General features: G+C 43.9%; 1 protein-coding gene across 2 annotated transcripts; it reads left to right on the top strand.

Annotated features, from left to right (window-relative positions):
* The first annotated feature begins 3,451 nt into the window (after positions 1 to 3,451).
* Elac2 (elaC ribonuclease Z 2) lies at positions 3,452 to 25,118 on the top strand. 2 transcript variants are annotated; one of them, XM_078042907.1, is made up of 24 exons: positions 3,452 to 3,764; positions 4,341 to 4,391; positions 4,530 to 4,600; positions 5,588 to 5,652; positions 6,831 to 6,888; positions 7,699 to 7,767; positions 9,277 to 9,402; positions 10,800 to 10,858; positions 13,291 to 13,349; positions 13,445 to 13,517; positions 14,130 to 14,242; positions 15,574 to 15,669; positions 16,708 to 16,846; positions 16,928 to 17,013; positions 18,592 to 18,710; positions 19,904 to 20,000; positions 21,145 to 21,283; positions 21,821 to 21,859; positions 22,004 to 22,113; positions 22,615 to 22,714; positions 22,789 to 22,909; positions 23,153 to 23,231; positions 23,806 to 23,950; positions 24,479 to 25,118. In XM_078042907.1, the coding sequence occupies exons 1-24, from the start codon at positions 3,538 to 3,540 to the stop codon at positions 24,689 to 24,691; spliced, it is 2,454 nt and encodes an 817-aa protein (XP_077899033.1). In that variant the 5' UTR covers positions 3,452 to 3,537; the 3' UTR covers positions 24,692 to 25,118. The 2 variants fall into 2 exon arrangements, with proteins under 2 accessions (XP_077899033.1, XP_077899034.1); XM_078042908.1 differs by lacking the exons at positions 3,452 to 3,764; positions 4,341 to 4,391; positions 4,530 to 4,600; ... (6 more) ...; positions 13,445 to 13,517; positions 14,130 to 14,242 and having other exon boundaries at positions 15,572 to 15,669; positions 16,708 to 16,841.
* The last annotated feature ends 297 nt before the right edge of the window (positions 25,119 to 25,415 follow it).

The raw sequence follows: 25,415 nt of genomic DNA, 5'->3' as shown, positions 1-25,415 counted from the left end.
TTCAGAAGCACTGCAGTTTCACTCCGCTGTCTGGGAAGCTTGCCACCCTGCAGAGAAGCTCAGCCTGACTACTGAGTGAGGACAGTCTGCACAGACAGGAGAGGCTGCACAGAGGTGAATGAAGAAACCTCTGCCCACAGCTAATACCAAGGCCCCAGGCCTGTGAATTAGGTCATTTTGGATACTCCATTCCCACCCTAGCAGTCACCACAAGGAACAGAGATAATCCATCTGGGTTAGCCAGATTTTCATTCCTGGCTGGGCTTGGTGGCTCATGCCTATAATCCCAGTGGCTCAGGAGGCTAAGTCATGAGAATTGAGAGTTCAAAGCCAGCCTCAGCAATTAATGAGGCCCTAAGGAACTCGACAAGACCCTGTCTCTAAATAAAATATTTATAAAAGGGCTGGGATGTGATATAGTGATTAAGTGCCCCTGGGTTCAATCCCCAGTACCAAAATAATAACAACATGCTTTTGTTCTGATTGAATTCAGACCCTGTTCAGTTATGAAGGGACAACCACATTTAAATTACCAGCGTCTTCCTAACTTATTTTTTAAAAATATTTTTTTAGTTGTTGATGTACCTTTATTTTTTATTTATTCATATGTAGGCTGAGGATCAATCCCAATGCCTCACAAATGCTAGGCAAGTGCTCTGCCAATGAGCCACAACCCCAGTCCCACCATCTTCTTAATATTTATTATCTGTCATAAGCCAGGCCTTGTCCCAGAAGCTAATACAACAGAAAACGAGATAAAATCCTGTCCTCAGGGAATTTACATCCTAGGGAAACCTTAGATTGAGAAAGTTCTAATTTTTGTCTCCATATAACAGGAATAGAAATATAATGGCTTCAAGTACAATGGGCCCTAAAAACAACCTGATGACCATTCAAGCTTTCCCTACTTCTTTATTCAGCTCATAGAATTTTACATGAGTAAATGGCCAAAGTCCTTCGTCCTATGTTTTTGAAACATAAAGCAGTTTGGGATTACCTTACAGATGCACACTTGGGGACCAATAAAATGGAGGAACCAAAATTGCTTTCTGTGTGGAATTTAATATGTATTTTTTAAAAGGATCAAAGAAGTCATCATGGGAAAAATCAAATTTTTATTGCACTTCCTAATACTTAAAAATTGTTGTATTGTTTTATTTTGAATACTTATGGAATGGAGGGGTCAAGGAAAAAAAATGGAGGAGCATCCTTTGGGGGCACTTAAAAATGGAGTCAGAAGAACTCGTCTGCTGGCCTTCTGGACAGGAACCCCTTCATTCAAACTACCCAAAGACTGAGACTACACCCAATCCCTTTCTATAAAAGTTTAACTTTTGCTAGCACCAATGAGAATTACTCCTTAATAAATGATGTAATTTCCAGCCACCTTGCAGTTTGAAGCTATAAATACAGCTACCATCTTGTAAAACCTCAAAGCACATTTTCATTCATGTTTGATTACATGTTTTCCAAGATTTCCATACTAATTAGTCTCAAATAAATGCAATGCTCTTTATTCTTGAACTGGTTGAGTTTATTCTAAATTGACAATAGTATCGTAATCTTTCCAATGCATAAGTCCTCTAAAAAAATGTGCATTTTTTCTACCCCTCACTGGATGTTTACTTCAAATACAGAACTTGTTTTCACACAGGGTGATCATCTTCCAAAACCAGTTTTTATGTGAGTAGAGCTTCCAGATAAATAACTTCCCCTCTTCACAGAAGCTCCCTGTATTTCTGGTAGCTTTTACTGAAACCTCTCTGTTAGGATGGCCTTAGGCCTGAGCCTAAGCAACTCCATTTTAAAAACTCCAGTTTGAAATCTGCAGTCTCACCAGGCACACCCACAGAGCCCTCCAGTATGGCCACAAACAAGTTACTTCCCCTCACCCTGATAAACAGAGTAAAGCCCCTGGCAGGCTGTCCTCCTCTGATAAGAGGGTAAGACAAGAAGATCAGGATGGAGACCACCACACCAGACATTTCTGACCATAGGGTAAATGATGTCACTGAGAAATCCGGTGGTAGCTGATAAGAATTGAAAGGGGGGTCAAGAGCCCCAAAATTTAGTATAAATAATAGAGCAAATGAACAGGGATTCAGCCGGCCGAAATAAGGATGTACTCGAGCTGGAGAGCCTGATGAGGACCTGACAGCCCATCACTTGTCATCATTTCCTGAGCCTCTGTGTGATCTTCACCACTCTCAAACTCTACTTCTTCGCCTGGACCTTGGTGAGAGCCAAAACTTCTTCTTACAACCCTGTCCTCAATTGGCGGTCCATTCCACACCAGGAAAAACCTGCCTTGGTTCTGGATTAGATCACTGCGGTCTGAGTGAGTGTGCATTTTCAGGACTTAAAGCCTAAGGCTTAAGACTTTTTAACTTACATGCAGAGGAAATGTCTGTCATTAGACTATCATGATTAAGTGTGTTTTACAGTGATTAGAATTAATATAGAATTGTTTGCTGTGAATTAATTATGTCTATTGCAGTGCCTAGCATTAGGGATTGTTATTGTCTTGATTAAGAACCTATAGAGTCAAACTGTATTGAATAATTTGAGTGAACAAAACATTGAAAGGGGCAGAAGCACATGGACATTATTTCTCCCTGACTGCATATGTCACAATTTTGCCCCCTGGACACTCTCAGAGGGAAAGCCTACTTAGCTATGTAGGAGGGGAGTAAGTCTTTGATTCTCAAAGGGCACACACATTGGAACATCTAATTCCAGGATGCCTCTGGTCAACATTTCTTTACCCACAATCTTTCTCCAAGTATACTTTGTGTGGGTTGAAACCCTTTCTTCTTTTCTTCAGCAGTGCTACTCAAAGTGCTGCCAATCAGGTGACCTAAAAATCTTAAGTCAGCAGTTAACTACCCTTTTTTTGCAGATAAGGAAACCGAATGTCAGAGAGGTCAACCTTGCTTGCTCTTTTAATTCCTAACTTTCCTTTTCTTTTCAAAATCCACTAAGAACAATGTTTTGAAACCTGCATTCACACGAATTAGGATGGATTAGGGCGCCTATGCTACCGTTCAATACAATTTATCTCCTCGCACTTAATCCTAATAATCATCACGACCAGGAACAAAGCAAATCTCTGAGGGGTTGACCTGCATAAGGACACAGCTCCTAACCGAAAAGATGGCACTCCAACCCGATGCGAAATCCTCATCTAAAGTACCAGCCCTTTCCCGGTATTATTCTCGCTGGCTCTGCGCCTCCGGAAGTCCCGCCCTAGGCCAAGAACAGTTTCCGGTAAAAAAATGACGCATAGAAAGCCGGAACTGGAAAAGGGCGGGGCCGCCGTGGCGCTCTAGCATTCCTTCACTCTATGGCCGCCGCCGATTGACAATCCCCCCGAGAGGCAAGCTTCCTCTCAATTGGACGCGTAGGCTTGTGTAGGCGGGCCTATGGTTTACCTGTACCCTGGTTGGCTGGGCCCACCACGCGGAGTGGAGGGGCGGTGCTTGGGGCACGCGGACCGAGGTGACCGGCTGCCTTCTCAGCCCAGGTGGAGACAGGCGCATGTGGGCGCTTCGCTCGCTGCTGCGGTCCGTGGCCGGGCGCGCCATGTCTCAGGGACCCGCCCGCCGCCAGCGGCCGCCCAAGGACCCCCTGCGACACCTGCGCACGCGGGAGAAGCGCGGCCCGTCATGGGGCCCTGGGGGCCCGAACACCGTGTACCTTCAGGTAGTGGCGGCTGGCGACCGTGACGCGGGCGCAGCGCTCTACGTCTTCTCGGAGTACAACCGGTCAGTGCTCCGCGTACGGGGTCCGACTGGGTGACTGCGGTGTCCCCTTACTGAGCCCCGCCCCGCCCTAGGGGCCCTACACAGCCCTCGGAGCTGTGTAGCCCAGGAGCTTCGTGGCACCTGTCAGACTCCCACTTCCACACGTGTTGGACTTCACCTTCTGCTCTTTGGGGAGTGTGGGAGAGACCCCGGATGCCTCACATCTCTCGATCCATAAGGTTTCCAGGCTAAGCGTCTTCTTTCTTCCCATCCCTTAAACCAAGGGCTGGCTCTTGGCATTCTCTTTCCGTGCACCCCAAAGGCGTCCTCTTAATTGGTGTCTAGGTTAGACAGATCTGTAAATGAGCTGATGGGAGAGAAGTCCCATCTCGCCCCTAACCATCCTCTTCAGGCCCCATGTCTCCTGGCCTCTGTTAAGAATTATTCCAAACCTACTGTCCTAATAGAAGTCAGTTCACTTGTACAACATATATTTTTAATTGTTTGGCTCACAGTCTACAGCAAAGCATTTTTACTGGTGTCGGAGATTTACAGGATAGACTCTTCTGAGTGTCTTTGGTAATGTTCCCTCATTAGGTATCTCTTTAACTGTGGAGAAGGCGTCCAGAGACTCATGCAGGAACACAAGTGAGTCAACAATTTTCTTTTGGGGATAGAGATGATTATGGGGCTTGAAACCTGGGATGAGAGACAGGTGTGTTTCTGTAGCAGAAATGGTCTTTGGTCAATCCATTTTCTATTACTGAAATGTTTTCTCTTTCTTAGACTGAAGGTTGCTCGCTTGGACAACATATTCCTGACACGAATGCACTGGTCTAATGTTGGGGGATTGTGTGGTGAGTAAATTCTTTATAAGCTCAGATGCTGACGGAAATTTAACCCGCCTTTCTCTTTTTGCCCCTTTCCCAATCTAGAAGAGCTGGGATTTTTTTTTTTTTTTTTTAATTGCCAGCCCAGTCAGCTGCAGTTCAGAGCATCAAAAGCTCTGACTTAGAGCCAAGTATGCCTGTAATCCCAGCTAGTGGAGAGGCTAAGGAAAAAGGATCATAAGTTTGAGGCCAGCCTCAGCAACTTAGCAAAACCCTGTCTCAAAATAAAAAGGTCTGGGATGTAGGTCAGTGGAAGAGTGCCTCTGGATTCAGTCCCCACTCCTACAAAAAGAAAACTGTGATTCATCAGGGCAGGTTTTAATGTGGATCTGCCTCCCAGTGTTACTATTCACTTGGTTTCTTGGGTTGCTGTGCCAGAGGTTTAACTGGAAAGTAGAGTGGTTAAAGTATGTGTATTTATCATGAACAGCATTATCAGCTGTACACAGTCATGCGCTATCCAGGATATCTCATTGTTCATGTCCATTGACTGAGAAGGTCAAGATTATTTTGCAGCCAAATTCTGTAAGCCTGGTAATGTGGGCAGGAGGGAGTGGCATACTAGACTGGTCCCTGATTTCAGAGCTGACTGGGGTAATGTACATGAAGTGCCTATGGTGCAATCTATACGGCAGTCCCTGTACTTTGTATAACTATGAGAGTGAACTCCTCTGAACATTTTACATAGTAGGTGCCTCACTGCCTCATCCCCTTATCATGTTTGTTCATTCCAGAAGCATTTGGTGAAGTATTACTGTCTCTTTAGCTAGCATCGTTTCTGCTCTCCAAGAGTTGCCTGATGACTGTATAGAGGGAAGACATATATAATGACTGTTTAGAAGCTAGAATGAGGACACACAGATAAATAACTCCTTTAAGTAAAGGGTGCTACTCTGCCTGGCTGTAACTACTGGCCAAGTTGATCAGAGATCTTATTATATTCCTCTTTTTTAGGAATGATTCTTACTTTAAAGGAAACCGGGCTTCCAAAGTGTGTGCTTTCTGGACCTCCACAACTGGTGAGTCTCTCCTGACTCACCTATCAAAATCAACTCCTCCTTTCTTAGTGTTAATTAGAAGAATGTTTATTTTTGCTAATCAGCCTTCTGCCTTCCAGATATAACTGGTTGTGGCATAAACACATCACCTTTCAAATTAAAAATAAAAAGATCCCAATTTAAAACCTTCTCAACTCTCTGGCCTTGAATGAGTTGTTTTCCCCTTTGCCTCCATCTCTTCATCTATAAAGTGGCTATGTTTCATACATGTGTTAAAGACTAAATAAAGTAACATATATCAAGCACTAAATCACCTTTTAGATGTTCAGTGCCAAGTAAGTACTTAATAAATTACGATTTTTATTCTTTATTAAATTTCAGGCATCTTCATACCAATGAAGTACTATTAATACTGTCTCTAAAATAATGCCTGAAGTCTATCTGTTTCCATCTCCTTGAGGGCTTCATTGTCTGTCACCCACACCTATTTACAATAGCCTTCCATATCTGTCCTTGTGATCCATCTGCCACATAGCAGCTAGAGGGACCTCTTTTTAAGATATAAATGCAGTCAGTTCCCAACCTAAAATGCTTCAGGAGCTGCTGTCCATTGTAATACAATCCACGTGCCTTGATATAGCCTACAATTCCCATAGGCCTCAGGTCTTGTCCACACTTTATCTGTATTTGTCACCAAGCTACAACTACAAGGGCTGACGCTAACCCTCTGTCACACCAAAGCACCTCCCATCTCATGGCTGTCATCTGTACATGAATTTCTTCTGCCTCCTCTCATCTCTGTCTGTATCCTTACCAGATATTCAGAGCTCAGCTAAACGGTCAATTCCTCTGGGTCTGTCTTTCTAGACAAGTTGACCTCAGCCTGTGCATTTTTAATTGTTCCTATAGTGCACAAAACCATAATTGCCATTAAGATGTTGTATCATTATTTATTTTTTTTCATTTTTGTCTCCTCCATTAGATTCATGGGAGTAAGGCTTTATGTCCTTTGCACTGCTAAATCCTTGGCATCAGTGTAGAGTAGATATAGTAATTATGTGTATAAATGAAATTCAAAATACTTATTCACATTTGCTTTATGTTCATTGTCTGTTGATTCCATTTATATGTTTAAATACATTACTGTGTTCTATATTTGTTTAATCATAACTGGTCACTTTATTTTTTTTTTTTCTTAGGAAAAATACATAGAAGCAATCAAAATATTTTCTGGTCCTTTGAAAGGAATAGAACTGGGTATGTCCTTGGCTGACTCATTGTCTGATATTTCTTTCTCATATACACTCTTCTTCTCAAATTAGAATCCATTAAAACCAGATTCAAATCTGAAAATCAAATACTTCATCCACATGACATGGAATTTTAAAATATTGCTTAATTACACTTTCTGTTTCCTCATCTGATACCACAAAAATACTGGGTAGGAAGGTAAGAGTATTTTAAAACATGTGCCTACTCATGTGCTGGGCATGTTATGTTCTCCATACCAGCTCCAAGTCTCCTTCCCTAGTCAAGAGATGGTTCTTATTGCTTGAGTTCCTTGCAGGAGGAAAAGGGGTGTGACAGTTTTGCCTCTGACTTTGTAGCTGAACCTCAGCTCCAGCTGTGTCTGGAGGCTCATAGTACTTGGCATCTGGGGATGCTAGCAGGTACCTCATCCCAGGGCCAGTCTTTGGCTTGTTAATGCTCCTCTTTTATAGTCACACTCGTCTTTTATTTCAAAATGTGTACCAGCCATTATAATTGAGATGATAGGTTCTTTAGCATCATAATCCTATATGTTAACGTAGGACAGTTCGAGTACAATATTAATGGATAGTTACCAATGATCACAGCATGTCTTTTCATTTGACTGTGTAAAAATAAATGGCTGCTGAAAATACAGTTTTGTTTCTTTCCTTAAAAAATGTTAATCTACTCAGAAACTTTGGTTTTAGTGGCAGATTTCCACCAGAATTCTGGGGCTCATGGTTGCTGATCTTGAAAGCTTATTTTCACATGTGTTTACTAATATAATTACTGTCCTGATTTGTGATTTTCATGCAGCTGTGCGGCCCCACTCTGCACCAGAATATAAGGATGAAACCATGACAGTTCACCAAGTCCCCATATATAGTGAGTACAAAAGCCAGGTTTCCTAGGGGAAGAAGGTATAGGTCCTGAGTACGGAAAATGTGGGTGAAACCAAAAACTTTTGAATAATTGCTTTGGGTACCTTGCTTTGTGTTTTGAGCATGATAGGGAAATCTAGTTGAGGAATTTAGATTTGGTACCTGTTCTTAAGAAGTTTATATTCTTGGGGCTGGGGGTATAGCTCAGTTGGTGAGTGCATATCTCACAAGCCCAAGGTTCAATCCCCAGCACCAAAAAAAAAAAAAAAAAGTTTATATTCTTGTATCTGTAGGATATGTTGAACTCATGAATATTGATAATGACTGTGCATTGGAATATTCCATAATCGAGCATTATCAGAAAGTAGGCTGCATTCAGATGTGCATATTTATTGCTTTGGGTTTGTTTGCAATGGATCTTAGTACCCTTCTTTCTTGAAAAAGATTTGTGCAGGTCAATATTTTAAAATAAATACCAGTAACTGCAACCTAAAAGGGTGTTATCTGAACTCAGAAGCTCCTATAAAGTTTCTCAGGTACCAAAACCAGATGATGTGATTTGACTTGGGAACAGGGCATATCACTGGTCCTTGTGTCTGTTTAAACAGTCCGTGTGAGTTTTACCTACTTGAGAATATTGACTGGTAGGGACATTTACTCAATAGTGCTAACTAGTATGATGCTTGCCAAGTGCTAAAAGGCTGCAGATGAGAACATGTGTAAATGCAAGAGAAGAAACAAGGCCTGTGCCCATCAGAGGAAGAAGGGAGGGGAGCGGTCTGGCTCAAGCAATGGCACAGTGCTTGTAGACCAGTTAGAGAATGGTCAGAGTAGAACTTTTCTTGCCTAGCTTACTCTTCATCAGATGTCTTTGGACCCCTTCTGCCAATTCCTTCCACCAGCCTGAGTTGTCTCTGTTGTTTCTTTCTAGCACCCTGTTCTTCCCTTCATAGCATTTAACAGTTTATATGTAAAATGTTTTTGTTTGATCATTGCTAACCTCATTCCGTTTTTCTGATCATGGTTTTCTCAGTGTCCAGTGGGCCTTAAATGAATGAACATACGTGGAGGAGCAAACATGGGTTCTGTTGAGATCAGAAGATGTACTACAGCTCCTTAAAGCAGCGTTTTTTTTTTTTTTTGTTGTTGTTGTTTGTTTTCTTTTCCATTGACTTTTTGGACTTAACTCTTTCTCTCATGGAGATGAGTACTCTTTGGAGAGTTTGTTAATGGAGAGAGAGGATGAGGAATAACCAACTTAGAGCCTGTGTGCTTTTTAGTCAGTATTTGTTGAATCCCTATTGTGGTAAGGCTCTGAGCTTTGCAGAAGCATAAAAATGAGTAAGACATAAGTAAGCCCAGAGACCTGGTAGACTGGTAACTAATTCTTTGGTACTGTAATAAAAGGCATGATGGTTTGATTGGCCTTCTTGCATTCCTGTATGTGAACATCTGGGCTTTGGCTATGAGCTCACCTTATGTAGTGTGTCCTTTGGTTTCCTGTACTGTCCAGGTGAACAGAGATGTGGGAAGCACTGGCTATCAAGGAGCCCAGAAAGGCCTCTCGGCAGGCTCAGCCCAGAGCAGTCTTCAGACTCCGGGTCCACTGAAAATGCACAGCACCTTCCAGACAGCAATGGTATAACCCTGCTGGGAAAGGACTTAAGTGTCTTAATGCATTGCCTGTTTTTAAGATCAATTTATGTTTAGTCGACAAATAATAATCAATGTGTATCTATTGGGTATAAGGAAATGTTTTGATCAATGTAGAAAGGTTCTATCAACATAGCCACCATATCTCACAAGCTTATTTTTATTGAGTGAGTACATTAAAAATCTAAGCTTAGCAATTTTGAAATAAATAATACATTATCATCAACTGTGGTCACTGTGCCTTATAGCAGATCACTGAAACTTATTCTCAGCCTCACTAAACCTTAGTATTCTTGGATCAACATGTCCTCTTTCCCTCTCCCTCTACCCTCAGCCTCTGGTTGCCATTTTTCTATTCTGTTTTTATGACATCAACATTTTTAGATTCAAAAGATAAGGGAGATCATAGTATGTCTTTCTGTGACTGGCTTATTTCACTTAGTAGAGTGTCTTCCTGTTCGGTTCATGGTGTCGCAAATGACAGTTCTTTGCCTCTCAATGCTCTGAATTAGAATTATTATCATAAGAAAGCTAGGTGTACAAAGCATACTTTTTTCTTGGCAGTTCATGGCTGACCAAGGGTTATCACAAAGGGTTGTTAGTCCTGAGCTTTAGGGCCAGTCTACAGCCTGTGTTCTGTTTAGCCAGAGAAGAGCAGGACCTGGCAAAGTCATTCATACACAGGGCATTTGTGTTTTTCTTTAATGAAACATTGATACACATTAGTTTTTCAGTAATGCAAAAACTGTAACCACTAAGTTGAGCAAAACAGTCAAATCAATGAATGAATCTGTACCTTTTCTTTCAGAATGACAACCTACTGGGAAACAGAATTAAAAGTCCAAGGTTAGATGTATCAAAGGAATTGGACTGCTCAAGGATTCTTTTGCCCAGTGTTGGGCAGTCTTGATCAGTTCCTGTCCTGAGGTGTGTCTGTCTGGTGTCCAAGAAAAGACAGAACTTGAGTGCCTTCTTATTTAGGTGGGATGGGTAAAGACTGACAACCACACTTTCCCTGCAGGAAGGCCTTTTAGCAGCATTTATCTTATTTTTCATATTTTTTTACTTGTTTACAAAGCACATCACAATTCTTTTTCTTTATTCCTATGTAAAATGGCCATTTAAAAATTAATTTTACTTGCCATTCTGAAGTTTCTCTGATTGGAGCTTTACATTTTTTGTTTATTAAAATCTCAACATAAGTAGGATAAAAAGAAATCTGAAGAATATTAGGCACAGCTCTTTTTCAATCTTTGTATTGGGATCTTATTAGCCTTTTTTATTTATTATGAAGTAAAACTAGATATGAAGTGATACCCATTTGTGAGCCTAATACAGTCTTCACATTTACCTTAGTATAATCAAATGTGTTTTTTTCCTCAGATATTAACCAGAAAAGAGATGGGAGGGACCCTTCCTTGGTGGTAGCTTTTGTCTGTAAGGTAAGAAACTCTTTCCAAATTCAGGCTTTAAGTGAGCATGTGACAGTCGGTGTGGTTGAGGACCTCTGGTTAGCAGTTTTGCAGTAATTGAGAGGTAATAGTTCCTAGGTTACCTGTGCCTAAAAGAAACACAGATGTCCTGTTTCTCAAAATACTACCTGTACTTTCATATTTTAAACGCTCCACCCATTTATTTATGTATTTTATATTTGCCTATGATTGGTCCTTCTTGGAATTCAGAAGTAGTTGAAGGCAGCTGTATTTGTTTTCCTGCTAATCAGTCAGCCTTTTATTCAAACTCCTTCTGCTGTTTCAATTTTATTTCATTTCACTGTAATCCTTAAGGTGTTACTATCAAATCAATTTTAATACTGGTTAGCATTTACAGAGGCCTAGATCTGCATTCTGAAATTAACCAATTCCATTTAAAATTTTTATTACAATAAGCTATTTTTAAGATCTTTTGGTGTATTTTTAGAAGAGTTTTACATTAAAATTTTATTATAATATAACCTGTAACAAATTCTTTTGCCTATTCTATGGTAAGACTACATTTTTTTTGTGTGGGCTTTGTTTTGTTGTTGTTGGTATTGTTGTTAAAGAATTAATATGATTTTTAAAACATATTTGCAGTTTTCATCCAGATTCTAACAGCTACAAGTGAAAACAATTCTGAAGACTAGTAGTAGCAAGCATAAGTTGCAGGATCACGGCCAGTGTCATTTCTAACAACCTCATTTGAATGACAGTTGTAATTTTTATAAAAGTTAAGTACTGTTGTCAACAGGCATATTACTTGTTTGTGAGTTTTTAGGCAGCAAATGATTTTTTGAAACTATCTTATATGTCACTCTTTAAATTGTATTAGATTCTTCCCACGTTCCTGAGCGGTTGTGTAAGAATGATGAACTGTGTTTTTGTGTGATACAGGCTTACTCTTACACACTCTAGCATTTGTGTTTTCTTTGGGCAGCTGTTCTGGAGTTGTAGGCTCTGACACTAAGTGGCTGCAGGCTGCTCGTGCTGGCTTTTCTCTCCTTCTTTTGCTGTCGCTGTTTCTGAGGGCTGCTCTCATTGGGACAGCCCGAAGTCTTTCTTCCCTGTTCTAGTGTATTTGTTGCTTCTCAGATGACGGTTTCCATAGCCATACAGTGGGCTAATTCAAGTTCTGTGAAGGTTAAGGGTCAGAGAAAATAATCTGTGAGCATGGGGCTTGATAAACCTGAGAGTGTGGGCTTTGGGCAGCCATTGGACTGCCTGGTGGGGCCTGGTTGCTTTACAGGTTCCTTTTAACATTAGAAACATTTGGTTTCCATCTGCAGACCCATGTGGGTATATGAAGAGAATGCTTGTTAATGTCAGCTAAATCAAGCATCTTTGTGTGATATGTATCCTCTGAAGCTGCAGACCTTCCTGAAGGATAGATGGTATTTTTGAGATGGTAGAGTTCTAGAATCCTGAGAATGAGACTTTAAGATCCAAAAATTTGAGACTTGGTCCTAAGAGCAACTTCTTAACTTTAGGAAATTAAGTTTTGTCAAGATTTAAAGAAGCTGGGTGTGGTGGCACACACCTGTATTCCAGGGACTTGGGAGGCTGGGTAGGTAGGTCACAAGGTCCCGGCCAATTTAAAATGTAGCCTAGTGGTAGAGTGTCTCCAGGTTTAATAGCCAGTTCGGTTGGGGGGGGGGGGAGAAGAAGAAGAAAAAGAAAATGAAGATTGAATATATTTCAACAAAGACCTATTAACATCTTGGGTCATTTGGGACTTTTTTCTGTCATGTGTGAAATAGATCCCAAAAATGTTTAGATAGAAGTTTAAGTTCAGGGCAATGATTATGAAGTTTTGTGATAGGATTATTGTCCTTCTAACAAAGTAAGAGCATACTATGAATTTGTTATTATAATTTTTCTGGATTATAAAAGCAATAATACTATGAGGCCAAATGTTTGAAAATGCAGAAGGAGAAAGGCCTGTCCATTTTTTTGATATCTTTCCACTATCATGGGAATATTGTGGTGTATAGCAGTTTGCCTGGTCGTTGCCTTGTTAGACAATGTCTTAATGATGATCTTTTAGTTATTAATCGATGAATATATACTAATAAAACAGAACCCAAGTATGTTTGGGTTTCTCCTGAAGGATACTTTTATTAATTTTTATATGGAAACAGTTACATTTTATCAAATTTATAATGAGTCAGTGTTGGGGGAAAATAAAGCACTGTTTTAATTCATTCAGATTTTTAGTTCTAAAGCATTGCAAAATGAGCGACTTCCTCAGAATATTGTAAACCTTCTGAAAACAATAAACTTCAATGTAATGAATTGTATGAAAATAAAAACCAGAACGATACACTTCTAAGAAAGTTGGTTAAAACCAGGCTTCTTCTTCAGCCACTGGAATTGCTTTTGTGTTCCCTTTGTTACAGCTTCACGTGAAAAAAGGAAACTTCTTGGTGCTCAAAGCAAAGGACATGGGCCTTCCAGTGTGAGTGTTGGGGATCAGACTGCTGGGGACTCGCTGGGTGCACCCTTATTCCTGAAGAGATGGCATCTCACAGAGGGCCTCCCTCTTCATTTCAGTGGGACAGCTGCCATCGCACCCATCATTGCTGCTGTGAAGGACGGGAAGAGTATCATCTATGAAGGGAAAGAGGTGAGGCCTGTTTTCCATGATGATTCTGTGGTTTCGGGTGAGGTCTGGGACACTAGACAGAGCACTGTCTGGCTCATACCCTACAAACACCACTTTTGAAGAAAGTAGGACAGCTTGTAATTCCATTGCTTGGCTCCATGATAGAGCTCTTATCTTGATGCTTCCTGCTATCAGTGCTGCTGTGTTTGGGCAGTACTTATCTGTTCAGGATCTCTTGTCTTCCTTATGCAAGGACAGATGCTCTTCCTTGTACTAGAGCTCAGGGCAGTGTCCAAAAATAGATTTCATAAGGATGGACTTTGGATGCTTGACTCAGAGGAACAGCACTCTGCCGTTTATTCAGATTAAGTGTTCTTTGGTGTCTGAGGATGCAGTGGCCACAAACTAAAGACAATCTTGAATACCAAGCTTCATTTACTGGCCACTGTAGGTTCGAAATGCCTCCACCAACTAGTTGTCTAAGTATAAGCAAAGAGCAAGGAAGGTGTAGTGGTAATAACTCTACTAGTTGGTCTTGTGTTCTGTATACTTAGATATGGGTTGTGTAATGTTAGCAGCTGCCCTGAAGGCCATCCAGTTGGGAGAACATCAGGACCCCATTTGGTTTTGCAGATTTTGCCTGAAGAGCTCTGTACACCCCCAGATCCTGGTGTTGCATTTATTGTGGTTGAATGTCCAGATGAAGGATTCATTCAGCCCATCTGTGAGAATACCACCTTCAAGAGGTAATAATGAGGGGTCCCTGGGTGGAAGAAGTAGGAATCAGTGCTTAGGAAACTCCGCCCATATAAACACAAGCATCTTGGGGATACAGCTGTGTATTTGGGGGAAGCCCTGCATCTGTGTTTGAAATGTGTGTAAATCCTACTGGCAGGATTTATGTCACTACTGGTAGGTGGAAGGTTTTGTGGTATACATAGCCTTGAAGTGAAAGTAGAAAGGACTAACAACCAAGGACTAGAAAATCAAGTAGCAATCTTAAGAGTTCACAGTCTAGAATAAATCCTTAAACGTTCTTGAGTTCTAATTAATGCCTCAACTCATTATTTGGATTATTTTTACCTACATGAATTTTTTTTACTTTCCTGCATCTAACCTAATGAGAAGAGACCACAAGGTCAATCGGAATTTCAGCCTGGGACCATCTTTCAGGTCTTAGTGTCATTTTATTTTGTTCCTCTGAAAAAGTTAATCAGTTTCACAGTTCAGCTTCAACCTTGGGTAGAATTTTTGACCATTGTGTCTGTCTTAATTTTTTTCCTTTTGTTAATTTTTATATCAGTTTCTAATTTTTACCCATCTGTGTTTTTTCACTTACTCTTTTATTCTATTTATACAACAAATCTTTTTGGTCTGTGGTACCTCTTAGTTATAGTGTTAGGAGTTCTTTCTGGGCCCACTTTATTCTGTGGGGGTGAATTTGGGTACTCTGGTAGCATAGACTTTGTTTTTGTTTGAATCAAGTTTTAGGCAGCAAAAGTTATTTCAAGTCACTGAGGTGTCATTTATGAACCCTGTGCATGTGTGTGATGGTGGTGGAGGAAGAAGCTACTGTGTGAAAAACATTTTTTTAAAGGGAGCTAGAAGGAAATAATGGTCTTCCCTCTGGACAGTGGGATTGCAGGGAGTTTTAATTTTCCATCTTGGTGCCTGAGGTTCTCTGGAAGGCAGATCCCAAGGTGGAATTGGAGGTGCAGGACATTGACCTGAGGAAATAACTGCTTGTTAGAGATGAAGAAAGGAGGGAGCCCCAGTAGTCAGGGAAAGGACAGGAAGAAACTCGCACCTCAGTGTCGCATGAAGAAGCTCAGCCAGGACAACCAGAAAGAAGTCTAGAGCAGAGCTTGTCCAGTCGAGGAATTCTGTGTGGGGGACATGGGTAGTGTAGGTGACATGGCCAGTTCTGGGCCAGCAGTGCTCAGGCACCACCGGGAGCAGCTTAGGGACCACGCATGGGCATAAGGCATTACCCTCCCCGTTGTATAGTCATTGTTTTACATCCTGATTTTTTTTTTTATCATTTTATAAAGTAATACCACATTCTTCCTCTCCCTAGGTACCAAGGAAAGGATGATACCCCTGTGGCCCTGGTGGTCCACATGGCCCCAGAATCTGTGCTCCTAGACAGCAGATACCAGCAGTGGATGGAGAGGTATGGAGCCCAGCCCAGGGCACATGGGCAACTCTTCTAGGCAGTGGTATATTTTTCCTCATCCCACTGTTAAGTGCAGCCTACCCTCACTTCTGTTTCTGCCTGAATTTCCTCTGGGTTCCTGCCATGTAATTCTGGGAGCATCCATCTCTGCCACTCTTTGAGGAAAATAACCACCACTAGGTGGCATAGCATATACACATGTCCCTCTACTATAGGGCTTGATCTCAGTTTTACACACTCTTAGTGATGTTTGAACAATACTGTCTTTTAGTTGATAATCCCACTAAAGAAGAGACTTGCAAATATAAAATAATAGCTTCTGCTGACTGAATGTCCACTGCATGTCAGGCAGTGTGTTAAATCCTTGACAGGTCATTTTATTTCCTGATTTATTATTCCCAGCATGCTTGGGATATGTATATCCCACTACCATAGTTTAGTAACTGGGAAGAGAGGGCCCTGGACCTTTTTCTTGTGTTTTTTTTTTTATCAAGCACAGCCAGCACCCAGGGCCATGGGTGGGGCCCGAGGGCAGTAGGGATGAGAAGAGCCTGAATTGAGCTCAGGTGCATGATGACCTTGAGTTGCTCTTCAGCTCCTCTCTTGCTTCTCCCCATACAGATTTTTCATCTCCATCTTCTCTGCTCTGCCAGTCTCATGCTTTTCAGTTCCCTTGTCTTTCATTCCTTGAGGGTTGCAATGTAATATATGCTGCCTGTTTTACTCTTATGCCTTTCATCTTGCAGCCTGCACCCCATTTTGTTTTCAAATCCCTATCTGAACATGTTAATTTTCCTTGGTTTTTCCACCATCCTCTCTAGTACACTCCGAAGGCAGCTGCAACAGAATACAACCAGGATTACATCTGCCCATGTGGTAGCTATTTAGGAGCAAATGATGTACCTCTTTGAATACTCTGAGCACATCAGTGCTCCCAGTCTGCAGTGTTTGCTTATTTGGGACATTTTCAATTTTTTCTCTTCTAAAGAAAGTCATAACCTAAAGGACACCATGTTATGCTTGATTTCTCCGTAGGTTTGGTCCTGACACTCAGCACTTGATCCTGAATGAGAATTGTGCATCAGTCCACAACCTTCGCAGCCACAAGATTCAAACGCAGCTCAACCTCATCCATCCAGACATCTTCCCCCTGCTCACCAGTTCCCAGAGTAAGGTAGCGTCCCAGCACAGCCCCTGTCAGCCTGGCTCCTGTCCTTTTCTTTCTCACCATGGAGTGTGTTCCTATCTCTTTCAGGAGGAAGGCCCCACCCTCTGCGTGCCCACAGTGCAGGGAGAATGCCTCCTCAAGTACCAGCTGCGTCCCAGAAGGGAGTGGCAGAGGTGTGTGCGGCTCTGAGCCAGTGTGACCATCTGGGCTGGGGCTGGGGGTGGGCAGCCTTTTCTGTAAGTGGACGGATAGCAGATGTTTCAGGAAGGTTTTTCAGGCCAAGTGGTCTCTGTCACAAGATTCGCTGTGTCATCCTAGCACAAGGGCCACGGACAGTGCATTAATGCATGTATATAGCGAGATGTATGGTAAAGAAAGTCACCCACTACCCTGCCACCTGGAAAGTGATACTTAGCATTTTGTTGTTTTTAATTTGTGTATATGGGGATATAATTAAAAGTTCTGTATGTGGGTTTCTGGCCTGAGAGTGCCAGTCTCTTTCTGTATCATTAAATACTCTCCAGTAACAGGATTTTATTGGTGTTTTAGATAGGGATGTTTGCTTATTTGGGACATTCTCAATTTTTTGCTGTTCTAGTGAAAGAATAAATGTCTTGTCTGAGTATGTTGGAGTAGAACTCTGTTCCCTGAAGGTCATTCCTAAATGTGAACTTACCAGGTCAGAGTGCAGCACTTCTTTACTCACCTGATGATGTACATTGCCACTTGGAATACCTCTGCCACTTCCATCCAGCGAAGTGAAAAATTCTTACCATCCCTCAACTTTATTTTATTTTTTGAGATCTGAATCTGGGGACTTTTTAAGTTTCCTGTGTACTTTGTAGTTTTAGAATACTGACTCCCCCAGGTTATGACTGGTCACGTGTACCCTTGTGGCTAAATAGTCAGCACTCTTGAGAAGCCTTGGTCCAGCACTCTTGTTTGTAGAATTCTGGCCCAAAGGGGCCATCTTGAGCTGAAGACCCTGCTGCTGTCTCTTTGTTAGCATCTGCACAGGCTGTTATATACATCAGTGACCAACCTGGCCAATATTCACATTTACCTTATGAAAAATGCAGTTCTTGGGTTCTTCCCAGACCTGCTGAGTTAGGATCTTGCAATTTAGGCTTGGGGCTTACTTCTTAAGTGCTTAGATAATTTTGATGCTCAGCCAGGTTGAAGCGAGACCAGTCAAGGCTTTGCTGCTCACTGGGTCAGCACTGGGGGCTTGCTGGAGGTGCAGGTTCTCAATCTCCACCCCAAGCAACTGGGTGAGGCTCAGCATTTTGCTGAAGTTCCCATTGGATAAGCTTCGTACACTTGAATTTGAGTCATTCTCTAGGGCCTTGTTTTTCAAGCAGAGCCATTTGGCAATGTATGGAGACAGTTTTCCTTGTCACAACCTGGGATGGGGTAGTGGCACAAGAGATGCTACATAGGATAGGCCCCTACCACAAGGAGAGTCATCCTGTCCCTGGGAATTAGTATAGTGCCCAGTTTTCAGGCTTTGAGGCCAAAAGATATTGTGAAGAGTTGCATTTATTCAGAACTCATAGTGAGCTACCCTCACTTGTCTCAAGAAAGTTCCAGAGACAGAATGGAAATGTGCCATCTCAGTCACTTGGTCTTTGTTCTTGATCCAAAGGAACGCTCTGCACATTGTCCCCATGGATTTTGATTGTGCATAGGCAAACCAGTGTTTGCTGAGCCTGAACACCCCCTTTAGTCACCAGCGATGCCTTTCTCTGCAGGGATACCGTTATTACTTGCAATCCTGATGAATTCATAGCTGAGGCCCTGGAGCTCACCAATTTCCAGGAGAGTGTGCAGGAGTATAGAAGAAACATGCAGAGCAGCCCAGTCCCTGCAGGTGAGTGGAGGACCAGGGATAACCTTTTTCCTGGGCTCTGCCTACCTGCAGGTGTCCTGACAGCACCAGTCGGGTACATTCTAACCTGCTTTATTTATTTAACTCAGGACTTCTCTACCCTGGCTCTACATTAGAATCATCAGAGAAGTAGGGTAGAGAAATTCAAGAGTTCCAGTCCCAGTCCCACCCCAGACCAATAAATTTCAGTCTTTGTGGTAATGCCCAGGTGTCCTTCAGAAGTTACCTGGGACACTTGTGAGACCCTCTGTAGGGCTTTGACCTGGACCTCTGCTGACCTGGAATCTGGTCCTGGGTTTACTAATCAATGTTCATGGAAGATTCTGGCCTGCCATATTGGGTTTTCACCATCCTGTCAAGAAAAATAGTTAGGGCATTTTCTGATTCCTGCTTTTACTGGTTTTTCTGGTATTATTTTAATTAAGAGATAAAGGGAATGCTGGAATAGAAGGAGGGTTGGGGCTTTAATCTAGCCAAATGATCTTGCTTCTCTGGAGTCAGCACCAGGTAAGCCACAGAAGTAGTACATCTTAATTTCTTCCTGGTTGGGAAGACCAACTTCCTAGGAATTCCTTTACTCATTATAATTAGTCTTCTGATATGTAGAAAGCAAAAGACTCGTTTTATTTGTAGATTGCTTTCAGAGGTGCGCAAGGGCTGTTGGGCTGAGGGAGGCCCAAGAAGGGACACGGGCGTGGCAATCATGGGTTTCTCTGGATCTGACTCCTCACTATCTCCATGGAGACCAGGCCCTCTGAGCCTGCTTTCTCCCTGGCACAGCAGGGTGTTTCCTACCCAATGCAGTTGTGTGAAGAATATGGGGACAAAAGCAGGTGCAAGGGAGATGCCACTTTCTTGAAATAAATGGCAATTCAGGGTTTAAAGAAATCTCTCCCCTTTTTTTTCCAATTTATTTAAAAAGAATTGGAGTTTTTTGTTTTGCTTTGGTGTTTTTTTAAGGAAAAACTGTAGAATGTGTTTGTTCTACCTCCAAGGTGGCCCTTCCCTCACAAATTGCCTGAAGGTCTCACCCTAATGAGGAAGCCTTTCTTGTGAGGCAATAGCACCTCTCCTGGGAGGTTGGACTTCATTGTTTTTCTTAACTTTGCTCATTACTGAAGCTTGGCTCACTTTTGACCTGAAGAAATGGATGTTTTTTATGTGTTTTTCTATAGAGAAAAAAAGCCAGTATCCAGAAATCATCTTCCTGGGAACGGGGTCTGCCATCCCCATGAAGATTCGAAATGTCAGCTCTACGCTTGTCAACCTGAGGTATCAGCTTTCCCAGAACACCTGCGCCCATCAGAGAGCAGGCTTATTATGCTTATTTTTTAAATACAAGTGCTGTTCCACTCACCAGGCTAAATTTGAAAGCATGTTGGTAGGAAGCCCTGTCAGCTAGTTATAGTGACTCTGCAGATATATAAATGTAGGAAGTGAGATTGTGGAGTACCAGGTTAGCTTTTAAATTTCACTGTATCTTCTTAGGTGCTAATGAAAGATGATCAGCCACCAAACAGTGTAGCAGATGCAAACAATGATATGAAGCATACTGAAATCTGAAACGTGCAAGTCTAGGGCATCTTTTTCTTTTGACTGAGAAATGCAGTGAAGTGGCTCAGTTTAGGGCCTCACCTGGGGGCTGAGATGCTCATAAAAGGGCTTCTCTGATTTCCAATCCCCAATCCCTGAGAGTGGCAACTTGAACCTGCTAAAGCTAATCAGAAGAGGTGCTTACCAGCTTGCCTTCCCCACTTGTGCTTTCCCCTGGAAGGCCATGTCAATTTGAGGGACCTTTGCAAATGGGAGGAGCTGAGCACTTCTCCCAAGAAGGAAGAAGGACAGAAAGGTAATAGCACTCTCCACCTTAGAGTGTGGCTTCCAAACAAAAAACCACCTTAAGCTGTCAGAATTGAAGCTCTGTGAGCCCCACTTGGGACCTACCAGGTCAGACTGAGTAGAAGCCAGAGTCTACGCTAACCAACTCCTGCATGGAGCACATGGAACCCGTCATGCACCAGGCAGCTTTGAGGAAACCAGAGATGCTTGGAAGAGCAAGAATCCTGTGGTAGCTGGCACTAGAACAGTCTCGAATACATAATGTCTGGCCTTTGTATTCTCCACAAAGGTGTTGTCTCATTCCATCTAAGTATTTTAGTTTCTGGATGCCAGCATTTGTATATATCTGTGGTCTTCAGGGTTCTAGGGATCATTCTTTTATAGAGAGAGGATTGATCATTTTAAGTTATTGTAATGGTGAAATTAATTGGCTTTTATACAAGCTCCCCACAAAACGGTACAAGAGTTTATAGAAGGCAGATACCTGCATAACTGCTGCCTGTTCTCTGCTAAAGAAAGCATCACTCTAAACTGTCCGAAGGCTCTCCTGTTGGTGACACTTGCTCTTCTTCTATAGCCCGGACAAGGCCCTGCTACTGGATTGTGGTGAAGGCACGTTTGGGCAGCTGTGCCGTCATTATGGAGACCAAGTGGACAGGGTCCTAGGCACCCTTGCTGCTGTGTTTGTGTCCCATCTGCATGCAGACCATCATACGGTGAGTGCTCGTTGGGACTCGGGCGTGCTAGCCCACTGGAAGGAGCGGCCTCTGCCTGTTTGCACTCGCGCTTGCTTTCCTGCGGTTTCCAAATGCACCCAGAGCCCTGTGATTCTTCTCTGGCTGGGGTGAAGTCTTCTGTGAAGCCCCAGCACAGGCCTGCTCAGTGAGGACGTCTTTTCTTCTTTGCTCTTTCAAGCGGCAGTAAAGGTTTTGCTTCACACACTTCCTGAATTGCCTTCTCAAACAGCCTGCCCCCGTGAAACTGGGCAGATGTGGGAGACAGGGCTGTGAGGGCCTTGCTAGGGTCTTCTAGGGGTTTCTGGGTCCCAGCCATTACCCTCTTTACCCACAGATCATCTTGTTTTTAGCCCATTATATTTCAAAGTCATGTGTCATTGTCACCCTAACTGTGTCAGCTCTGAAGGGTTGATTATAGAGATCAGAAATACTGTAAGATGAGGACCGTAGAACCTTCATTTGCAGAAGACCATGGGGTTTGGATCTCACTAGTGACTTGTCCTTTTTTCTTCCCAGGGCTTGTTGAATATCCTGCTGCAGAGAGAGCGTGCTCTGGTAAGTGAGCATTTTGAGTTTCTTTGGTTCATACATTTTAAGTTTCCTTGGTTCATACATCGGCAGCCACACTTCCTGACACACCATCATGATTGACTTGTTCTGTTGTTGACTCTGCCCTGGGATCTCCTTTCCTTGTCACAGGTGTCTCTGGGAAAGCCATTCCACCCTTTGCTGGTGGTAGCCCCCACCCAGCTCAGGGCCTGGCTGCAGCAGTACCACAACCAGTGCCAGGAGGTGCTCCACCACGTCAGGTGAGCATCCAGGGCAGCTGACCCAGGCTGTGGCCTTTACCCCGGGTCAGCTGGCAGCCCCTGGCAGCCCTGCCCTAACAACATCTACTTCTGTAAAGCTTTTCTCCTCAGCCCTCATTTCAGTTCTGTTGCCTAGATTTTGGCCACCATTGGTCCATTAGACAATTCCAGACACCCAGATAGTGGAAGCACAGAAACCATCCACCCCAAGTGAATGGGTGGATGGGAGTTGGCCCTGTCCCCAGGGGACAGGGGAGGCGTCATCTGCCTGGTGTCATCCATGGCCTATGCTGCCTAGATGCAGGGGAGCCTTCATCTGCTAGGTGCCTTAGAGTGAATAGGGAATGGTTGGCTCTAACTTGATCAGTCTCCCCAGCTTGATGACTATAATTCATACTGTTTCATTTTAAAGCTCTCTCTCAAGGACCTGCATTTTATTCCGCGTCTTTAGTGATTGTTTTTAATGCTACTGTAATTTTTAAATATTTTGACTTCTTTTAGTATGATTCCTGCAAAATGCCTTCAGAAAGGGGCTGAGGTTAATAATCCCACAGTTGAAAAACTGATCAGATTGCTGTTGGAGGCTTGTGATCTGAAAGAGGTAAGGGGCACAGCCGTGGGCCCGGAAGAGGGCGGGGGAGGGGCCAGGCCCAGCCTCTAGCCCTGCTCCTTCAGTTTCAGACCTGCCTGGTCCGCCACTGCAAGCACGCTTTTGGCTGTGCCCTGGTGCACACGTCTGGCTGGAAAGTGGTCTATTCGGGGGATACCATGCCTTGTGAGGCTCTGGTCCAGATGGGTGAGTAGAGAGGAAACGAGCCTCGGTGAGGCGTGGGGGTGGGTGTAGATAAGCGTAGGGCGTGTCCACAGAGACAGAAGACTTGAGTTCCCCCTTACACCGTGTGGCTGCCATCCTAATGTGCAGATGAGTCACAGGGCCAAGGCTGCTGCGTGTTGGGGTCAGGACACAGCTGTAGATCCCAGGGCCACATGCTGCTCACCTAGAAGGCTGCACCTCAACACAGCCTGTTTCTCTCTCCAGGGAAAGACGCCACCCTCCTGATACATGAGGCCACTCTGGAAGATGGCATGGAAGAAGAAGCAGTAGAAAAGACACACAGGTAGCAGAGACTAGTTAGTCCTCCCTGTCACCTCCTTCCTCCCATCAAGTGAAGCCCCAATAGCCCACTTTTGCCCCCGGGGAAAGACAGTGCTCTCAGTGACACAGGGCTGGCTAGCTTCCAAGGCTGAGGGGGCTTCCTGAGCCCACCAGTCTCTTCTGCCTCTCTTTTTGCAGTTCCCTAGGTTCTAATGATGAGGCATGGTGTTTTTAACGAGAGAAATAAGCTGGAAGAAACTATTAAGTCACATCAGGGAATGACCAGGGGAAGGCAGGGGCTAGGGTGGGGAGGGGGGCTGAATATTGGGCTGTCTGAAGGAAGACGTGCCTTGACCTCCGTGGAAGCTCCCAGATGTTTCCCAGGTGTCCTCCTTGATGAAAGCTGACAGCACAGAGTGTGGGCCTCCTTTAAGGAGAGGGGAAGGATCAGGCTAAAGAGGTGCCAGTTGAGAACATCCTTGGCCTTCCCTCCCTGGGGGCCCCAGCAGCAGCAGGGCCAGTGCCTGAGCTAGTTCTCAGCCTTGGAGCCCTGCCCTGTGGCTTAGCTTCCCTGGCTGCTTGTCCTTGTCCTGCAGCACTACCTCCCAAGCCATTGGTGTAGGGATGCGGATGAATGCGGAGTTCATCATGCTGAACCATTTCAGCCAGCGTTACGCCAAGATCCCCCTCTTCAGCCCTGACTTCAATGAGAAAGTGGGAATCGCCTTTGACCACATGAAGGTCTGTGTGTCACGTGGGCTGTGTTTGGGGAGAGTGGGGAGGTGCAGACTCCTCCTTTCATTTTCTTTCCTGCTTGAGGCAATGAAGATAAGAGGGTCTGTCACTAACCAGCATCATATCCAGGGTACGATGCAGAGATCCACCTCCTGTAGGGTCTGCTGGACATTAGTCCTAAGGACATTGCCTGGACTGCCCCACAGTCAAAGCACTGGTGCCTCAGGACAGACCTGATACAGGCGCTCACATGTCATGAGTGGTAGAGCCAAGCCGCCTTGACATTAGCTTGCACCACCTTTCCTGAGGCCTGTGGTTTTGCCACCCTCAGCCAGGAGTGGGGAGTCTGCTGCTTTCTCTAGAGGGCTTCCTCCCTCCCTGTAAAGCCCTCTTTTCAATTGGAATTTTAGTCATTTGGCTTAAGGGTGTATAAGGGTGGGGAGGTGGCCCTGCTCCTGGAGAGTGAGCGCAGTCTCCTTATTCCCAGCTCTTGTCCCTCTGAGGCATGTTCCTATCGTGTGTCTGGCCTCCCAGGTTCATTTTGGTGACTTTCCAACCATCCCAAAGCTGATTTCCCCGCTAAAAGCCCTGTTTGCTGATGACATTGAGGAGATGGTGGAGCGCAGAGAGAAGCGGGAGCTTCGGCTGGTGCGAGCATCCCTCCTCTCCCAGGACGGGGAGTCCCAGCAGAAACGTGCCCACACGGAGGAGCTGCAGAGCCCACAGAGTAAGAAGGTCAGAGCCTAGAGGAGGTCTGGACCACCCTGCACACTGAAGGCTGTGTGTGTCTTCTGCCCTGCGCGGCACCCACTCTCCTTATCCTGGTGATCAACCAGGACGCAGTTCTGGATGGGTGTGTGGCGGCATGCTGTGGCCTGGGCTCCAGCATAAACACCAGCCTGCAAGACGCCTCCTGTGACTGGTGCCTGGCACGGCTGTGGGACAGGAGGCTGCTAAACAAGAAAGCTGGTGCAACTAGAATTCTAATGCAAGCCGGTATTTAAGGAAGTCATGTGGACACGGGCAGCACCCCTCGCCTGCTCTAACCAGGTGGCTCCCTCTACAAATCAGAGACAAGCCAAGTGACAGGTGACATTGGGTTTGGGTATTCCAGACTTGAGGGATAGTATTCCCAGAGAATCAGATGCAATAAAGATGGAGTTTGGAATCCTGAGTTCTTTGCTTCGTTCTGGTTTTGCTTCAGAGCAGGGTTGTTATGCCAGCTTCCCAGTGTGCCCAGGAAAGCTTTCCACCCCCAGGGTCGCCACCACTCTGCTGAGTCTTGACCAAAGCCCAGCCATACAAACTCCTTCCAGTGGCTTCAAACATCTATTGAGTGCCTGATCATGGCAGGGGAACAGGGCGTCCAAATCTTCTCATTGTTCTGGCTAAAAGTAGAGATGACCAATTTGTTTTCTCTTGCTCATAATGAGAATTACTCTTTGTCCTTAAAATGTATAAAATATCACAT

This window comes from Ictidomys tridecemlineatus, chromosome 3 (genome assembly GCF_052094955.1).
Source record: "Ictidomys tridecemlineatus isolate mIctTri1 chromosome 3, mIctTri1.hap1, whole genome shotgun sequence".
Classification (NCBI taxonomy): Eukaryota; Metazoa; Chordata; class Mammalia; order Rodentia; family Sciuridae; genus Ictidomys; species Ictidomys tridecemlineatus.
Note: the sequence above shows the minus strand (reverse complement) of the source record. Positions and strands in the feature narration are given on the sequence as shown.